Source organism: Protopterus annectens, chromosome 7.part0 (assembly GCF_019279795.1).
Source record: "Protopterus annectens isolate FY-2018-M chromosome 7.part0, PAN1.0, whole genome shotgun sequence".
Taxonomy (NCBI): Eukaryota; Metazoa; Chordata; order Ceratodontiformes; family Protopteridae; genus Protopterus; species Protopterus annectens.
The window spans coordinates 1,225,914,673-1,225,932,743 of NC_056739.1; the positions used below are offsets into that span (position 1 = coordinate 1,225,914,673).

Genomic DNA, 18,071 nt, shown 5'->3' on the forward strand with positions numbered 1-18,071 from the left:
TGCTTTAGGTTTTGAGCTCAGATGTTTGCCCCTAAGCTGATAAATATCAGAAATGGTGGAAGATAGCCATCTGGATAAGGTCACTTTAGAAACAGGGAGACCTTTTCTATTTTCAGCATAAGAAAGGAAGAGCTGATCAGACTTCCTAAATTGTTTAGTTCTGTCCAAGTAATATCTGAGTTGGCGGTGAACATCTAGGTAATGCAATTTTTGTTCCGCCCTGTTAGAATAATTTGGAAAAAATACAGGAAGATCAATGGATTGGTTTAAATTTGTCTTAGAAGCAACCTTGGGCAAAAAGGATGGATTGGTTCTCAAGGATACTTTGTCCTTGTGGAAGACCAAATAAGGGGGACGAACAGAGAGGGCATGAAGTTCAGACACTCTTCTAGCTGAGGTAATGGCGACAAGAAAAAGTGTCTTCCAAGAAAGAAACTTTAATGAACATGAAGCAGCCGGCTCGAAAGGGGGAAGTATCAAGGATGTCAGCACTAAATTTAGGTCCCACTGTGGTGGGGGATCCCTAACAGGGGGTTTAAGAAGGAACACTCCTTTGAGAAAGGCTTTACAAAGTTTGTGGGACATAATGTTGTGGTCTGCAAATCTGACATGAAAATTCGAGATTGCAGCCAACTGAACTTTGACTGTGGAAGACGAGGAACCTGAGTGAAAAAATTTCGCTAGAAAATCCAAGACTGATTGAATAGGGGCAGTAAATGGATCTATGTTCTTAGATTTTGCCCAAAGGGAGAAGCGTTTCCACTTGCTGGAGTAAATCCTCCTGGTAGAGGACTTAAGAGAAGCTACTATGATATCTCTAATGGGGTTAGAGATCATAGGAAGCCTGGCTAAGGAAGGAAGTGGAGCAACCAAGCTGTGAGGTTGAGGGAAAGAACTGACCGGTGCAGTTGACCCGACTGGTGGGTCAGAAGATCTGGAGCTGGGTCTAGGTGCCAAGGCTGCACCAAGAGATGGCGATGAAGGAACGGGAACCAAATTTGTCGAGGCTAGTACGGGGCAATGAGAATCATTTTGGCTCTCAAAACGGTAGCTTTCTGGAGTACCTGTGGTATCAAAGGAAAGGGAGGAAAAGCATAAAGGAGTCCCCGGGGCCAATCTTGGGTAAGATCGTCTCTGGGGGGATGGCCCGGAAGTGGGAAGAGAGAGAAAAAGTCTGGGCATTTGCTGTTTTGAGGTGTAGCAAAAAGATCGCAGCATGGGCGGCCCCACTTCTGAAAAATCTCCTCCACTATGGATTGCTTGAGAGACCACTCGTGAGGCATGAGTATAGCTCTGCTCAATCTGTCCGCTATTATGTTGGTATTCCCAGGGATATGCATTGCTACCAGAAACCGATGAGAGGAGATCGCCCATTGCCAAAGTCTGAGAGCCTCTCGACACAAGGGATAGGACTTGGTTCCACCCTGCTTGTTGATGTACCACACCACGGACATGTTGTCCGTGTGAACTGCAATAGTTCCTAAGGGAAGAAAGTCGTTGAGGGCTTGCAACGTTAAAAGCACTGCTCTCATCTCTAGGACATTTATGTGCAGGTGGTATTCGAATGGTTGCCACGTGCCATGAACCATCCTGCCCTGATAATGCCCCCCCCACCCGATCAGGGAGGCATCCGTAGTGACCGTGGCTACCGGGGCCGGGGGAACAAAGGGTATGCCCTGATGGACTAGAGGAGAGGAAATCCACCAGGATAGATGGTTCTTGCAGGTCTGTGTCACCAGGATCTTGTGACGCATGGGAAGCTGCTGGAAGGACCATTGTGTGAACAACATCCATTGTAGAAGACGCATGTAAAAATGGGCCAGAGGAAGAAGTGTGATGGCAGCCGCCATGAGGCCCAACACTTTTAGGACCAACCTGGCTTGTACCCTTTTGCTGGCAAGGATGATCCGAACGTGGTTTTGGATATCTAGGATTCTCTGACTTGTTAGGTTTGCTGACATCCGAGTAGTGTCTAGATTTGCACCTATAAAGGTAATAGATTGGCAGGGCAATAAGGAGGACTTTTCAAAGTTGATCAAAAATCCTAACTGACTGCAGAGACGTAGGGTGTAATCTCTGGCTTGGAGAAGTTGATGCCTGGTGGTAGCCAAGAGGAGCCAGTCGTCGAGATACGGAAACACCTGGAATCCTTGACATCTCAGGTGAGCCGTGACCACTGCCATGCATTTGGTGAACACTCTGGGGGCTGTAGTGAGACCAAAGGGCAGGGCTCTGAATTGAAAATGACTGGTCCCCAGCCGAAAGCGGAGAAACCTTCTGGAGCGTCTGTGGATTTTTATGTGATAGTACACAACCTGAAGGTCTATAGAGCACATCCAGTTGTCTTTGCCCAGAAAGGGCAAGATCGATTGAAGTGTGACCATCCAAAATCTCATTTTTTTGACAGACTTGTTGAGCTTGCTGAGGTCTAATATTGGTCTCCAGTCTCCCGTCTTTTTGGGGACCAAAAAAAACCTTGAGTAGATTCCGGACTTTAAATGGTCTGTTGGAACTGGCTGGATGGCCCTTTTTTTTAGAAGCTTTGAAACCTCTAGATTTGCAATTTCCCTTAGACCGGGTGGAATGTTTGGAAGGGAACTTGTCTGAGGGAAGGGGCTTTCCTCGAAAGGAATCTTGTAACCATCGGATATGATAGACTGTACCCATCTGTCTTGAGAGAGGGAAAACCAGGCTTCTGGGTACAGCGACAATCTCCCCCCGACTGCCTCTAAGGGTGGACAATCGGGCAACACCTCAGGGATGCTGAAAGGGCTTGTCAGAGAGGGGCTCTGTGCTGCCCTAGTTCTGCGGACCCCCTCTGCCCCTAGGGTGGCGTCTATTGTTATTACCCCCTCTGCCTCTGGGGGTAAACTGACCACGTGCATCCGGCGTGACTCCCTGAGATTTCCAGAACCACATCTTCCCTCCCTTCTGACCTTTGGGATAAGGCCTAGAACGGGTGGAGAAACGGACTCCTACGGCAGAAAGAGTCTTGCCGTCTTGCTCACACCTGGTCAAAGTGTCCTTCACCTGAGGGCCAAACAATGTTGACCCATCAAAGGGAGAGTTTGTGAAGGACGCCTTAAAGGGGTCTGCAAAATTACAGAGCCGCATCCAGGACTGACGTCTGAGAGCCACTCCTGTGCCTGCAGCTCTACTCGCCCCATCGGCTGCATGAGAAATGAGCCGCATGGAGGAGTTGGTTATGGAATTAAGGATTCCCAGCTGAGAGGCAATCTTTTCCTGAGCCCCTGCTGCTGAAGGATCCTGTACTACTTCACCTAATTCTTTAAGGATGTCCCTTTGAAGTCTGGTGAAGTGACATAAATAATTCAGCGAATGCATAGCAAAGGTCGCTGAGGAAAACATCCGCTTACCATACCTGTCCATGGTCCTAGACTCCTTGTTAGGAGGATGGACTGGTACGGAAGGATCTGCAAGTTCCTTCTTGGTGGCCGCCACCACCATGGCATCAACCGGGACACCTTTAGTAAGAAACTGCTTTTCAGCAGGGGCCGTAATAAATTTTGAAGGTCTCCTGGGGACTGGTTCCACCGAATCAGGAGATGCCCACGCCTTTCGAGCTATGACCTCCATAAGAGGGTCGAAAGGCGGAGACACCCAGGAGGTGGAGGGTCGAGATCCAAAAGCCTCCAGGTATACTGATTCATCCTCGGAGGGGTTAATGGAGGGCCAGTTCCCCCTCTGTTTGAGGAGCTCAAGGATGTCTGAAAAGGAGACATCCTCAGAGGGGGATCTTGGGGACCCTTCCGACTCAACCAAATCAGTATCCGATGTTGTAGACTCAGGGGAGTCTAAATGCTTCCTCTTGCAGGTCCTCTTACGCGGGGGCTCACCTGAAGGATCAGGAGAAACCTCGGAAGAGGAAGTTCTTCCCAATGGGGAGACCTGGGGCGATGGATCTCTGGGTCCGAGAGCAAGAGAGCGGGAAGAGGTATCTACAAGGCACCGTAGAGGGAGGAGCTAAAGGAACTGACTGCTGACTGAGCTCAGGGGCTAGCACACTCCTCATCACCTCGAAGGCTCCCCTCCCAGGGAGGGCCGAGAGATCCCACTCCGAAGAAACAGGGATCCCCGGTCCCACCGAAAGGGAAGGCTCCGAGGCAGATGTCGGGGCCGAGCTCACCAAGGCCGAAGCTCCGAGAGGGAGAACGGGGTCGGACAAGGGTCCGATGCCACTCGCCCCCTTGGAACCGACCAGGGAAGCCCGACGCCCGGATCCCTCCAAGGAAGGTCTCAAGGAGGAGATAGGAGTCGAGGACGACGGAGCCGAAAGGTGTGGTATCGGCTCCAAAGCCGCAACAGTCACGGTACCAATAATCTCCGGCTCCGAGCTCTGTAGGAGAGTCAAAGGAGGAATTTCAGGAGGGTGTAAAATAGCAGTCGTCTGTTGAGACGGGCTATGGAGCATTTGGGCTAGTGCCTGTGATTTTAATAGCCTACTCACCACTCTCTCCAAGTCATGGTCTGATAGCCTGGAAGACCTCGATGATCGGCTCCGATGGCTCCGCTCCGACAGCAGGGGGGAGGCCGGAGCCGAGTGAATAGATTCCAAGGAAGGAGATGTAGACCTCTTTATGGACGGAGCCATCGGAGCCAAAGAAACCTCGGTTCCATGTGGAGCCGACAACATGTCGGCTCCGAGTGGAGACAAAGATATCTCGGCTCCAGCCAGAGCCGAGACATGCTTCGACGCTAGGGTGTCGGCTCCAGCCGGAGCCGACACAGGTGCCAAAGCCAGGGTATCGGCACCGAACGGCACCAATACTGGAGCTTCCAACAAGGAAGGATCGGCTCCGGACAGAGCCGATGTCGACTCCGGCGGAGTCGGAACCAAGACCACAGACTTGGACACTGAAGCCTGGGTCTTGGAAGGCTTAGAGGGCTTACCGGAGCCGACCTTAGCCGGGGAGGTCTCAGGCTTAAGGAGACCCCTGAGGATCAATTTATTCCTACGTTCCTGCAGGACTCTCTGGCTAAAGGAATGACAGATAGCACAGGAGTCCTGCAGGTGTAGGGGTCCCAGGCAATAAATACAAGAAGTGTGACCGTCTGTCAGAGACATCTTCTGACAGCACGAGTCACACTTCTTGAAACCTGAGACCCTAGTATCTTTGGACATGTCTAAGTCCTAAAATACACACACACACACACACACACACACACACACACACACACACACACACACACACACACACACACACACACAGACCGAAGGTACTAATAAACAAAAAATTAGAACTGTAAAACACAGTTGCAAAACACAACACAACACCCACACCTAAGGAAAATCCTGACAGGAACTGTAAGGGAGGGTAAGGCCTAAGGCCCAAACACTAGAAGCTTAAGAACAAGGGATTGAAGTGAAGGGTATGGAGCTATGTGAATAAAGATTCACTAAAAGACTATGAAAATAAAATTTTTAGGGAATTGGGTTCTAAAATTCTTGACAAATAGCAATATATAAATCACTTACCAGGAGCTGGTAAAAAGGATGACCTCATTAGCGAAGCGGCAAACGAGATCTGGGTAATTACCGCCTTGCATCATGGGATATGGGGCTGCCTCGAGCTGGTAAAAGTGACTCTCTAGCTTAGCAAGTGCCGAGTCGGAGCCGAGGATCGGCTCCGAACCCATCCAGCAAGAATGAAGGCGAGATTGATAACTTAACATTTAATCTTTATCTGCCACTGGCAAAATGTATTTTCTTTGAATGTGGGTTTCAATGCTGTTTCAATGAATGTGAGTTTCAATGGCAGAGAAGTTTTAATGCTAAGTTTTCATTGTGAGACTGCATTGCTTTTTTAGTAGATGACTTAGTGTCTGTGCTGTAAAATACAAAATAAAACTTTCAAATGAAGTCCAACTCATCATAGAAGTAAAGCAGTATGCACATTAGTGTTTATGGTAAATGGAGTGAAATAGCCAAGTAATGGTTCATTGGAATGGCTGCAGAGGCTCCATTCAACCATGATTTTGTCAGGGGGGGGGAAGGGCAGCAAACTCAGACAGGCCCAGCTGAACTATACCTCCCAACTGTCCAGATTTTCAAAGAATGAATAGATTTTTGCTTCTTATTTTTGGTTTGTTCTTCATAAAATTTGTAGTTTTCTGGCAAATCATTTAGAAATTAAGTCACTAAATAATGATACACCGAGTTTCAGACTTCATAACCTTCAGAAAAATGCATGTTAAAGTAAGAACTGTTATTCTATCAACTGTCTCAATTTATACAAGAGCAATTTTTAGTACTGTTTATATGTTCCCCCAATATATTTTGCCTTTTTCAGATTTACTGCATTAACAGGTTGAGAGGTACATGCAAATAAATTGCTTTATAGAATTAGGCATAGCCAACCTATCAACTGTCCCTGATTTTGGCTCAAAATGTTGCTCTACCCCCTAATAATCCCTCCGCAAAATAGCAATTTTGGAAGAAAATATGGAGGGTTTACAATTAAGAAATAACTGTAATAATCAAAGTTATAGATTACTTGAAATGCATGTAGATTCTTTTATTTTGTCAGCTGCTTAAGTTAGCAGTACTAATATTAAAGTGTCCCTTCTTTGACAGGTTCTCAGCTGTATTGTGTGGCTATTTTATATTTTTGCATCACATTTGGTCCATGTTTTCATAAAATTGTGTTTTTTGGCAAATTAGTGACAAATCACTAAAGACTGAAGTTAGAAAATAATGACAGACATTTGAGTTTCAGATTTTATACCCTTCAGAAAAGTCATACTAATGCAAGACCTATTCTATTATCTTTCTAAGTTTATTAGAACAATATTTAAAAATTGTCCTTATTTTTGGGCCTTTGTCCCACTTCTGTGTATGGCTTTGTCCAGATTTCTTGCTCTGAGGTTGAGAGGTATGACAAATGTGTCAGGGCCATCACAGTCAGCCAGAGACATTTCAAATTGTGACATACTTGTTGCACCCCACTCCACCATGTAGTGACTCTGGATGTGTCCAAGCAAGGCAAGGAGTAGTTATGCAGTGTAAATGTGCAGTGTGTCCCCCCCATCCAAGGTAGACACAAGTACTACAGTGGCTTTTCATCTGTCCTTGATTTTGCAGAACAGTCTGGTTTCTGTCATATTTTTGTACTGTTGATTTATGCTTATTACTCAGTGCCTGTTGCTCTGTGTTTAAGTAGCAATGCTTTAATGACCATAAGGTAAGCTTGTCTGAGATCGTAAGATGCAAGTAAGCTTTAATAAGCATACTGTTAAAGAATTGCCAACATTGAACGCCTTTCTGTTGTTGCCTTGCAGAGAATACTTGACTAGATAATGTATAAGCCTTGGGTATTAAAGGACAGGATTCCATTATTTTAAAAGGCTCATTACACTTGTTGGAGACTTCCAGTCATCTCTACAGACTTTACCCATAAACTAAACAGAATGCCAATCATGTGTGGTCCATAACCTGTACAGTAATCCTTTAAGCAATGTATCTTGAGCTTGTTTCTTGTTTGCTTTTTATTTTTTACTTTCATGTTTTCCCCATGAAACAAGTAGATAGTTGACAGGCAGCAGGTCTTTTGTGGATAAGAAACATTTTTACAAGTGGGGGCATCACAGAGATTTCTACTTTCAGCATGTTACTTGGTACTTTAATAAAGCTGAATATTAATTATAATTAGAACTGCAGTGCAAGGAGAAGTGGTTTGAGTTGAGTGCTTCTGGTTTTTCTTATACTTGATTTTGACTGGCATTCCAGTAATGTATTTAAAAAGTAATTTATTTTTTCATGCCTCACAACCTTTTGTTTCCATCTAGATATTAAGCAAGCTGTCATGCAGCCAATGCATTGAAATATTTTTATTCTTCTACACTTATTTTTGTCTTGATTGGACTCTCATAATGATGGTTTGCCACCCAGGGCAGCGTATTTAATTTTTGTGGTTTTGAGCATAGCTCCTCCCCTTTCCAGTTGGCCACACCGCATCCCCTTAACCCCACCCATTCAGCTGTCTCCTGCAGCCCCCCTTTGATTTAAAGTCACCAGCCACCACTGAAGGCTTGTAAGGTTAGGAAAAGAGGCACAGACAGAAAGGAGGGTGAATGGAATATATGTCTTTCCTTTTATAATCTCCCTGCTATTTTTCTTGTATTGCTGTTTAGAAGACTTTTATTGAGACAAGAACTAGAGAAAGATGGGTAAATCATTAGTATTTAGGGATAGGAGAAAAACAAGTCCTTTTCTTGCATGAACTTCCCCGTTTCAGTTTCTTCAGTACTTCAGTTGACGAATTCCTAAACAAATGGTTAAAAAGAGGAGCATTCAGTAACTGAACTTTAACAAGAGCTGGAAAATTATGTAATCTAATATGTGCATTCTTGTGCATTAATGCACCTGTAGAAGTAGCCTTGGATAAAGCATTCACTGCATCATAAGCACACTTAATAGAATGCTTAGTAACCTGTAAGGCAGGATATAGCATTTCCAACAGGGAAGATTTAGTCTCAGTCTGGAAAGGAAGTTAAGATTTGCAATATATTAGCAAAAACTGTAAGTAGTTGGACATGTGAGTCTAGCAGTTGATTGCTCTCAATACTAAGTGGAAGATATATGAACTTTTTTTCTAAAACTGTCAAATGAATAGCTGTCTGACATTTGGCACAGGGTTAGAAACAGAAAAAGTCTTAGAAGATCTGTCCCCATCGATATAAAATATAGCAGGGTTTGCTACTGGGTTTACAAAGGAATTTGTGTGTGTCAAGCAACCTGTAAAATCTGTCAGATTTATTGATGATGGGAAGGAAATTGGGGAAACAGAGGCAGAAGCAAAGCCATCCTCTTAACACTCCTCAGACATAAGGGATGGCTACTAGTTTGGGGGACTTCTCAATAGCTTATTATACTGCTTCTGAGTTTCTGACACCTCCTTACTCTCCCATTTAAAATATTCTTTTCATTTTAGAAATTATATCTTCAAAAGATATTTTTCAGTGTGGGAGTCTGAAAACAGGGTGCCTTCAGTTCCACAATCACAAGGAGAAGGGACAAATAACTATGAGGTATACTCCAGACCCTTAACATCTGATTCAGAAAAATTGTCTTCCTTTTGTACTGAGGAAGAGGAAGAGCTCTTCTTCTTGACTGGGGTAGAAACTGGAAGTGGCTGGATTGCCTAAAACAGGCCCTTAGCAAAATTATATCAGTCTCCGTAAGAAACTTTTTGTATAGAGGTGGAAGGAGACAAATGTTTTCTCTTTTGAGACCTCTTTTCTCTAGCCTTAATGCTATAGGGGTAGAATCCAAAGGCCAGACCTCCAGCTGGGATCTGGTGGCATTCTCTCTCACTGAAATTTGGCAAATACCTTCCTCACCCTCAGAGAGAATACTTCTAGGTTCTCCCTTCTTAGCAACAGCCTGACATACAGTTTGACAGGATGAGCATAAAGCCTGGGCTTTAGCAGCCTCTGGAGGGGTCATGCCAGAGGAACCAGAACAGCTGATCTGAGATTGTGAGGACTGAGAACATACTTTAAAGGAAAGCTCAGACCCAGACAAGAGAAAAGAGGAAAAAGTATAAGTTTCTTTAGAAATCTCATTAACAACTTTCTTCTTTTTCTTATGAGGAGGACGTCCACTGAATAGGAGTCAGTTGCCATGGCTTCTCCTGCCAGTTCTCTAAGGTACTTATTTTCCAGAAACATTTTAAGAGGATTTAGTGCACATTTTATGGTTTTGAGAATCAATCAAAGGCAAACCTAATGGGACCATGCATCATGTTGAGCCCCTGAACAAAAAATGCAAGAGGAATGGGCATCCTTGCAGGCCATCTTTACCTTTCCTGACAGAAAAAGGATATTTATCTGCTCAAAACTACAGCTGAATCCAACTGTCAAAACTCACATCCCTAAGCTGATGAGAAGTCTGCATAGGCATACATACAATACAGCAAGAAAGTTCTGATTTTTAGCACACCTGTACATACTTCTATACTAGCACTCACTGTCGTACTAAAGGCAGATGTACTGTGTGCAAGGAAGGAGCCCAAAGTTTTGTAGCCTGGCCAGATGTCTGATCCTTGGCAGGATATGTCCCGTATAGTTATGGCTACTGCAACAGTAATCTAATTAAGAACATTGTGAATAACTATTTCCTCACAAAGATATGTTGTCACAGCTGAGTGAAAAACTGAGGTCAAACTGGATAGTCATTCAGGTGAGGAAGTACTAGGATACGTTTCAACCTGGGGTGTGCAAAGTGTAAAACAAGGCAGAGACTGAATAATTTAGAGGCTGTGGAAAGGCCATAGATCAGAGTTGTAAACTGTAAGTATATCTGGCTGATATGAAAGCTGAATAATTTCCTATAGAAAATGCATACTAGAATCTACAAATAAACATCCTCCATATCCAAATCTAGTAGCTCTAAATCCTATTTTACTGCAGCAGTGGTTCTCAAATGGTGAGATCAGCCTTTATGGGAGACTGAAACCTTATTCAGGAGTGGTCCCACACAATCTAAAAATGCTATGTATTTACAAAGTTAACTATTCATTTTTAATTTTGTACGGGATCACCTTAACTGCAGAAAGATAAAGAGTTAATAAATATGTGTATCTGACTATAAATCAGTAGTAAAAGAATAATATACTAAGCTAAATTTTGATTATTTGAAATGTAGGGGACTCTCTGTGAAGTGAAGAATATTTGCAGTTTAAAGGAGTCTCTTTGTTAAAGAGTCTGAAACACTATGTACTAGAGTTAATAGCCATTTCAACCCAAGATGACAGCCTATTAACTTAAACATGGCTTTGTCTAGCCTTTTTTCTCTTTTGCACTGTTTTGCACATTTCTTAACAGTAAAAAAGAAGAAAGAAAGAAAGATGAAAAAAGGTACCTGTTTAGTATCTTTATCACATACAAGAGCAACTAAGAATGCTTTACTAACAGCATGCAATTTATATTGTGAAATGCTTCAAAGAAATAAGAACAGAAATTGTTTTACTTACAGTTACTTTTTCCTTCCTCTTCCCCTTCCCTCAGTGTCCTTCCAAACATTAACGGCATGAAGTAAGGCAAATGCCTTTCAGCTCTCCACAAGTTTAACAAAGTCGACAAAAATCCACTCTTTCCACTTTTTCTTATACAACCGTATTTCACAAATGTGACCGATGCTTTGCATTTCATAGGTTCATACGTGTGTACTAGACTAATGGCCCTGGAGCCTTTACAAGCCTAGCCCATAGGATTACCCTGGCACCGTGCCACCCAACCTTAGTTCCTAGTGCACCTGTCAAGTAGAGCCACTGGAGTGATCCCCGGGGTGAATTTTCTATTTCCCATCCACTCATCAAGACTTCTCTTAAAGAGGGTCAGTGAGGTGCTCTGCATGACATGTATGGGAAGTCTATTCTACAGCATGGGCAGTCTCTTGGTTATCAACCTGTCCCTCAAGCATGTTCTGTTGATTGTGGTAATGAGGTTGAGGTCTCTGGAGCGTATGGTGCGGAGGGATTAGGTTTCTTTAGATGTAGCATTTACCCAGAGCTGGGTCAGATATGGCTTTGTAAGTCAAGCAGAGATCGCCTCTAAGTAGGCAATATGAGACAGAGAATAGTTGGAGTTTTTTGAGTCTGGCCATATAGGACAAGTGTTTAAGGCCTAGGATCCTCTTTGTGAGGTACTTTTGCTGCCTCTCCAGTTGTTGCAGGTGTCTAATACAGTACATGCCAAATGAGGCATTGTACTCGATGATTGGCCTAATGAGAGAAGAGTAGAGGAAGAAAATGACCTCTTTCTTCCTGGATGCAAAACCCTTAGTAATGAGATGTGCCACAGAGAAGGACTTTATGACCACAATGGCAACGTGGTGGTCAGAAGACAGATTGCTGTCAACCTGTGTTCCCAGATCTCTTATAACGCCTTCTGTGTTCAGTGGACTACCATCAATGTGGTAATTCAAAGGAACCGGGTTTTTCCCAAAGGGGATGAAGATACATTTTTTGGCATTGAGCTTAAGGCCATGGTTCTGACACCAGTCTTTCTGTAGGATATCAACATCACTTGGGGAGTTAATGATAGCTCCCAACTTGCAATCATCTGCAAACTTTGTCAGCCAGAGTCCCTTTGTGTTGGCCTGGACTTCAGAGACGTAGATACCAAACAGGAGAGGATCCAGGACTGAACCCTGTGGGACTCCACTCATGACTGGTCAGCAGTCTGACTTGGAGTCAGCTACATTCACACTGTGGGTTCTGTGAGCCAGTTTGCAACCCACCTAGTGATATAGGGGTTGATTCCTAGCTTATTAATTTTTTCTATGATTCCTGAGTGGGGAATGGTATCAAAGGCCTTGGCCAGATCAAGGTAGGCTGTATGAACCACCTTACCTTCATCCACAGCTCTGGCAACTGACTCAAAGAAGTTGACCAAGTTGACCAGGCATGATCTACCCTTCACAAAACCAAACTGTGCATGATCCAGAGTTTGGAGATTCCCTATATCCTTGTTTATTAGGTCCATGATGATGCATTCCATAGCTTTGCATATCAAACTCGTCAGGCTTAATGGGGCGATAGTTCCCGGGGTCTGTAGTTGCTCCTTCTTTGTGGAGAGGGATGACTGTAGCAGTGCGCCATTCAGTAGGGATGAAGCCTGAGGTGAGGTTATGATTGAACAGGGCACACAGGTGAAGTGCCAGTTCACTCTGTAGTTCATGTAGAACAGAGCATGGGATACTGTCAGGTCCCATAGAAGCTGTATTATTGGCCTTGGACAGTGCTGTTTTAACCTGTGCAGCAGTAATACTGGGTGCCTGGCAATCTACTGGTATTGTGATTGGTCCTTGGGGGGGTAAAATTAGCACTGAATCTGTTTGCCAGTATATTTGCAATATATGTTGGCTCGGTATAGGAGGTACCATTGTGCAGTAGCTCAGAGCAAATCTGGGAATTGCCATGGAGATTCTTTACATAACTATAGAAGGCCTTGTGGTTGTCTTTACTATCTGTTGCAATTCTGTTTTCATAGCTAGCTTTAAAGGATTTGATGAGGGATCTCAACCTTTTGTTGAGGCTAATAAAGGAGTTTTTTCAGTCTTGGGACTTCACCTTATTCCGCATCAATTTCCTCCTTCTGTTGTAGAGTTTGTTTTTGGCAGGGGACCACCAGATTAGTTTCCTTTTTTTTGAGGACAGCGCCTTAGTTCTATTCGGTATGGCGAGATCCATGCATTTGTGTACGTGTTCATACATTGCATTGTGTATGATTTGGCAGTCATACAACTATTCTACATTTGCATGGGTGCAGTGAAGTTAGCCACCTCTGTTTTTAGGAGCCCAAAGTTAGCTTTGGAGAAGTTTTTCATGGTGGTTACCTTTGTTGGGGGGGGGGGGGTGGAGTGGATGTGGATTTCCAAAGTGATTAGCTTGTGATCAGATCTAACCAGAGAGGAGTTGACTATTGGAGTAGAGCAACTATTGCTCATGTTAGTAATGACCAGGTCAAGGATGTTGCTACCTCTAGTGGGGGTAAGAACGAGCTGGTCCAGGGCATTGCAATTAATGAATTCCAGAAAGCAGCCTCATATTTATACACTATTTTCCATGTTACTGGTCTTCCAAGGTAGTCCTGATTCTTCTATCAGTTCCTCTGCTCTTCTGTCTCTCAAGCATTCTCATTTTGGAATAGTGGAAAGGGTTTCACTGGCAAAGTCTCTCTATGTGCTTTATTATCAGAAGTTCCAGTCTGCTTGACAGATCGTTTTTGTTGGACAAACTTTTGTATTTCTTTCTTAGCCTGTTCTGCATCAAAAAATGACTTTGATCTTCCAGAAAAAAAATATTCTGAAGACATCTGGATATAGCAGCTTGAATCTCATACCTGCCTAAGGACATTCCTTGATTGTTGGAATAAATGTGTTTCTCTTTTACCTGGTGAACAGTGAATAATCCTTTTCTACAAACATTCTATTGTCTCCATCTTTTAATACTTTGCTGTTTTGCACAGTTGTATCAGGATCAACTATTTCTGCTGGTAGGATTGCATCTTTGCTAATACAGGTTTTGGCTGCTATTTCCTGGCCAGGATAGGAGCATAAACACAATGTGCTCTTTCAATTAACAGTTTCTGCTGTGGAATACCTGTCCAGTTGCTGATTTGTGCCTTCACAAAATTAATAGTTTGTTCCTTCTACTTTCTGTGGTACAGCAGAAAACAACTCAGATTTTCCCTATGTGCTCTGTCCTCTAGTTCTATCATTTTTTTAAAACATCTCTTCTTGAAATTATACTCAGTCAGCCTTTTCTTCACTCTGAACTGTAATTTTTGCAGTTTTATCAGCTCATCTGAACAGCTGTTTTAAAGCTTCTTCCATTTTTTGCAGCTTTTTTTAATTTGTGTTTCATTTACGTTAATCAGCTCTGAGCACATTTGGTTTATTTTTTCCTCTGTATTACTGAAAGCCATGTCTTGCACCAAAGCTGGAGTTTGAATTTCTTTTTGATGAACAGCTGCAGGGTTCTTTCCAGTCCAGCTGTAGGATTCTTCCCAGTCAATATTTTCTCTTCAACTTTTCTAAATTATTTTCTTTCACGCTCTCTCAGTTTCTTCTTTGCTGGCATCTAGGCAGTGTACTTACTAGCCAGTAACTGCATTTACTAAAAATGATAGAATTCCTGACCTTTGTCTTTCAGTTTCTTCTTTCACACTAGGAGAGCTGAAGTTATGCTGTTAATCTTTTTTGCAGCCAGCTTGGAAAAATACTTTACAGAGCATGATGAAAGACTATACACATTTTATGTGGTTGATACCATACTGATGGATACTGTGGAAGAAGGCATTTAGGAAGGCTGAATGAGTGGTGTAGTATATGATATCTCAAAGAAATAATACAGGAAAATGTATGGTTTTGTACATGAACATAGCACTCCATGTACAGGGCTTGTTATGGGTGGTAAAGATTCTAGATGGATCTAGAAAAGGACTTGTGGGTACTAGTTACTCCTACAGTAAGTCATCAGAAGCACTTTGAGAAGATAGTGGCCAAGGTTAATAAAATGCCAGTTTGTACAATAAGAAATGCGGATTCCATCAACAAGTAAGAGATAACACTATTGTATAGGGAGTTGATAAAGCTGCAACTAGACTACATTGCCCAGTTTTGGAGTTCATATAAACAGAGTGGGACATTAACCTGATCATTAAAGTGCAGAAGAAGGCAACAGGGATAGCATGTTGCTGGAAGGTAGAAAGAATGAAGAATGGATGAAAGCTCTGCAGTTATATTTATGCAAATCTAGAAGGGAAATAAAAAAATAACATCAGGGTTTATAAGAGAATAGAGGACAGGTGAGAAAAGTATTTTGAGAAAGGTGAATGGACAGAGCACAGTCTTCAGGATCAAAGCACACTAAATTTAGTCTAAATATGAGGACTTAACTTCTTTTCAGAAAAGGTGGTAGATAAATGGAAGAAACTCCTTATGTGAGAGGCATAGTGTCAGACTACTGTGTTAAAAAAAAAGAAAGATGAGAGAGGTAGAACCTAGGGATATGGGAGGGCAAAAGCAGGGTGTTAGCTGCAACCAAGTAGTATACTAGATACACCTCATGTCTCCATTTTCTGGGACTGCACACATTATATGTAAATAGTGTAGTGTAAAAATACATTGGAGCTAGAAGTCACAAGTTCTGCTCACTTTGTTTACAGGTCAAAACTAAATAAAAGTAAACATAGATTTTGGAACAGAAAGACAAAAAGCTTTTAACTATCCAAGCAGGTTTCCACCTAGATCAAGTTCTACAAATGGTAAACAACAAGAGTCTCTACTCCTGCAGAGTCTTTCACTGTACCAAAAAGTCGATGTTTCTTTCAAGTAATACTCCTTCTTTGTTAAAAGGCAAACAATTCTTCCAGGCAGTTCTGTGTCTCTCTACCATATGAGTATTATCTCTGCAATGACAGACAAACATCTGTTGCACAAAAATATTCCCTCAGCATTGAGAGGCATGTGCCTGATTGGAAGACTACAGCACTTTCTTTTAATTCCCTTCCAGTGAGTGCTTCCATTCAATTAATGTTGCCTATTCTGCTCTCCCTTAATATCAGGTATCATCTCTCAGTTCACAAATTAAAATCAAATACCCACTGAAAAAGCAAATTATACAAGAAAGCATTTTCAGATCAGAACAGTAGAAAAATACATATTTTTTGTTTAACTTCCAACTCTACTATGTCACAGAAAGTATATTCCTTTCTGGAATCTCAGAACAAGCACATGATTTCTGCAGCATGAATAGCTACAGAACAGTTCCATAAGCTACCAAAAAGACTTGTAGTTCTTCGAAGGAAATGGAAGATATTTCTGTAGGCAGTGATGCAAACAGTTAACAGTACGGCAATGCATATCTTTTAAAATTGTGTTAATGGACTTACTTCATGTTTCTTCATTGCCTCTCTTAGCCACATACTGAATGCAACACGACTTTCGGTATCTCCACTAGCTCCAATGCTCCATACCAGAGAAAATAAAAACCAGGGTTCAATCAGTTCTCCCACACGGTTCAACTTTTCCTGAGGCAATCCCTTTTCTCCCTGTCAGAGATATAAATGAGAGATATAAATGAGAGCCATTAACAATTCCACATAATCAAAAATCTTTTTAATGCTACAGAGCTATTGTGCAACATGCTTATATAATTAATAATGAATAATTAAAACTAAGGGACTATCAAGACTAAGTAAAAGCGGAAAAGGTTACATAATATTTTTTACAGCTTTACATGCAGTAGAATCTTAAAGAAACTAGGTCCAAGAAACCAAAAGCAAAAAAAAAAAAAATAAAAATGTATGAAAGAATTTTCAATGAATGCTGATACAGCAAAATGATTTTGATGAGCTCCACTTTCAGCAATAATAGTGTTTGCACCTTTCCCAACTATTGTAAGACTGTGGAGTCAGTATACATAGGTTTAGAGACATGGAGGGTGCCCCTCAAAATGGAGGTTAGAAGGGGGTCCCCCCTCAAAGTATATACTTTGAGGTTCCTGGAAGTAGCTTACAACGTCAAAACCTCAACGAAAACCCATCTGACACAGACATCCTTCAGAAGGGTCTCATAGAAACTGATAACTGGTGCCAGAGCCATGGCCTAAAGTTAAACGCCAAAAAATGCATAGTCATACCCTTCGGGAAAAACAAGGTTACCCCTAGTTACCATATAGGTGGCAATCCACTAAGCACAGAAGAGGTTATCAGGGATCTGGGGACCCAGGTTGACAGTGGCCTTTCGTTTGACACTCACGTTGCCAAAGTAGTTAGGAAGACCTTCTACATTGCCCACCTGATCATGAAGGGATTCACATCTAGATCAAGGGAGGTCATCGTTCCCCTGTACTCATCACTCATCAGACCAATGATTGAGTACAATGCCCCATTCGGAATGTATCTGACCCGACACCTGCAGCAATTGGAAAGGCCCCAAAAGTTCCTCACCAAAAGGATAAAGGGTCTCAAAAATATGTCTTATGCTGCCCGACTGAAGGAACTCCAGCTCTATTCAGTCGCTTACCGTCTGCTCAGAGGTGACCTGTGCTTGACATACAAGGCCATGTCCAACCCGGAATTAATGAACATGCTTCACCTCAAAAAATCTAAATCCATCAAAAATACAAGGGCAAGAGACTTAAACCTCAACACAGCAATTAATAGGATGTGCTGGAGGGACAGATTCATCACCCAGAGACTCCCTATGCTGTGGAACAAAATCCCTGTACATGTGAGGCAGAGCACCTCGCTGGCCTTGTTCAAGAGAAATCTTGACCAATGGATGGGAGATCACAGGTATACCCCAGGGATAACCTCGGTGTCACTACTTGACAGAGGCACAGCAAAATAATGGGCATAGTATCCTTCAAACTAAAGGGGTGGCAAAAGCCGCAAAACTATGGGCTAGGCTTGTAAATGCCCTAGGGCAGATAGCCTAGTATGAACCTATGAACCTATGAACATAATGTGGGCCCCCCCCCTACTTAAATATACCAACTCCAAGATCGCACTACAGTGCCGAAAATGGCAAAGTAATGAAA

General features: G+C 42.7%; 1 protein-coding gene across 1 annotated transcript in view; it reads right to left on the reverse strand.

Moving 5' to 3' along the window:
- DNAH1 (dynein axonemal heavy chain 1) overlaps positions 1-18,071 on the reverse strand; it is a 5,225,710-nt gene that overhangs the window by 2,386,088 nt on the left and 2,821,551 nt on the right. Inside the window, exon 40 of the mRNA XM_044076389.1 lies at positions 16,420-16,578. Coding sequence (XP_043932324.1) covers positions 16,420-16,578 — 159 coding nt within the window. The remainder of the gene's footprint in view (positions 1-16,419; positions 16,579-18,071) is intronic.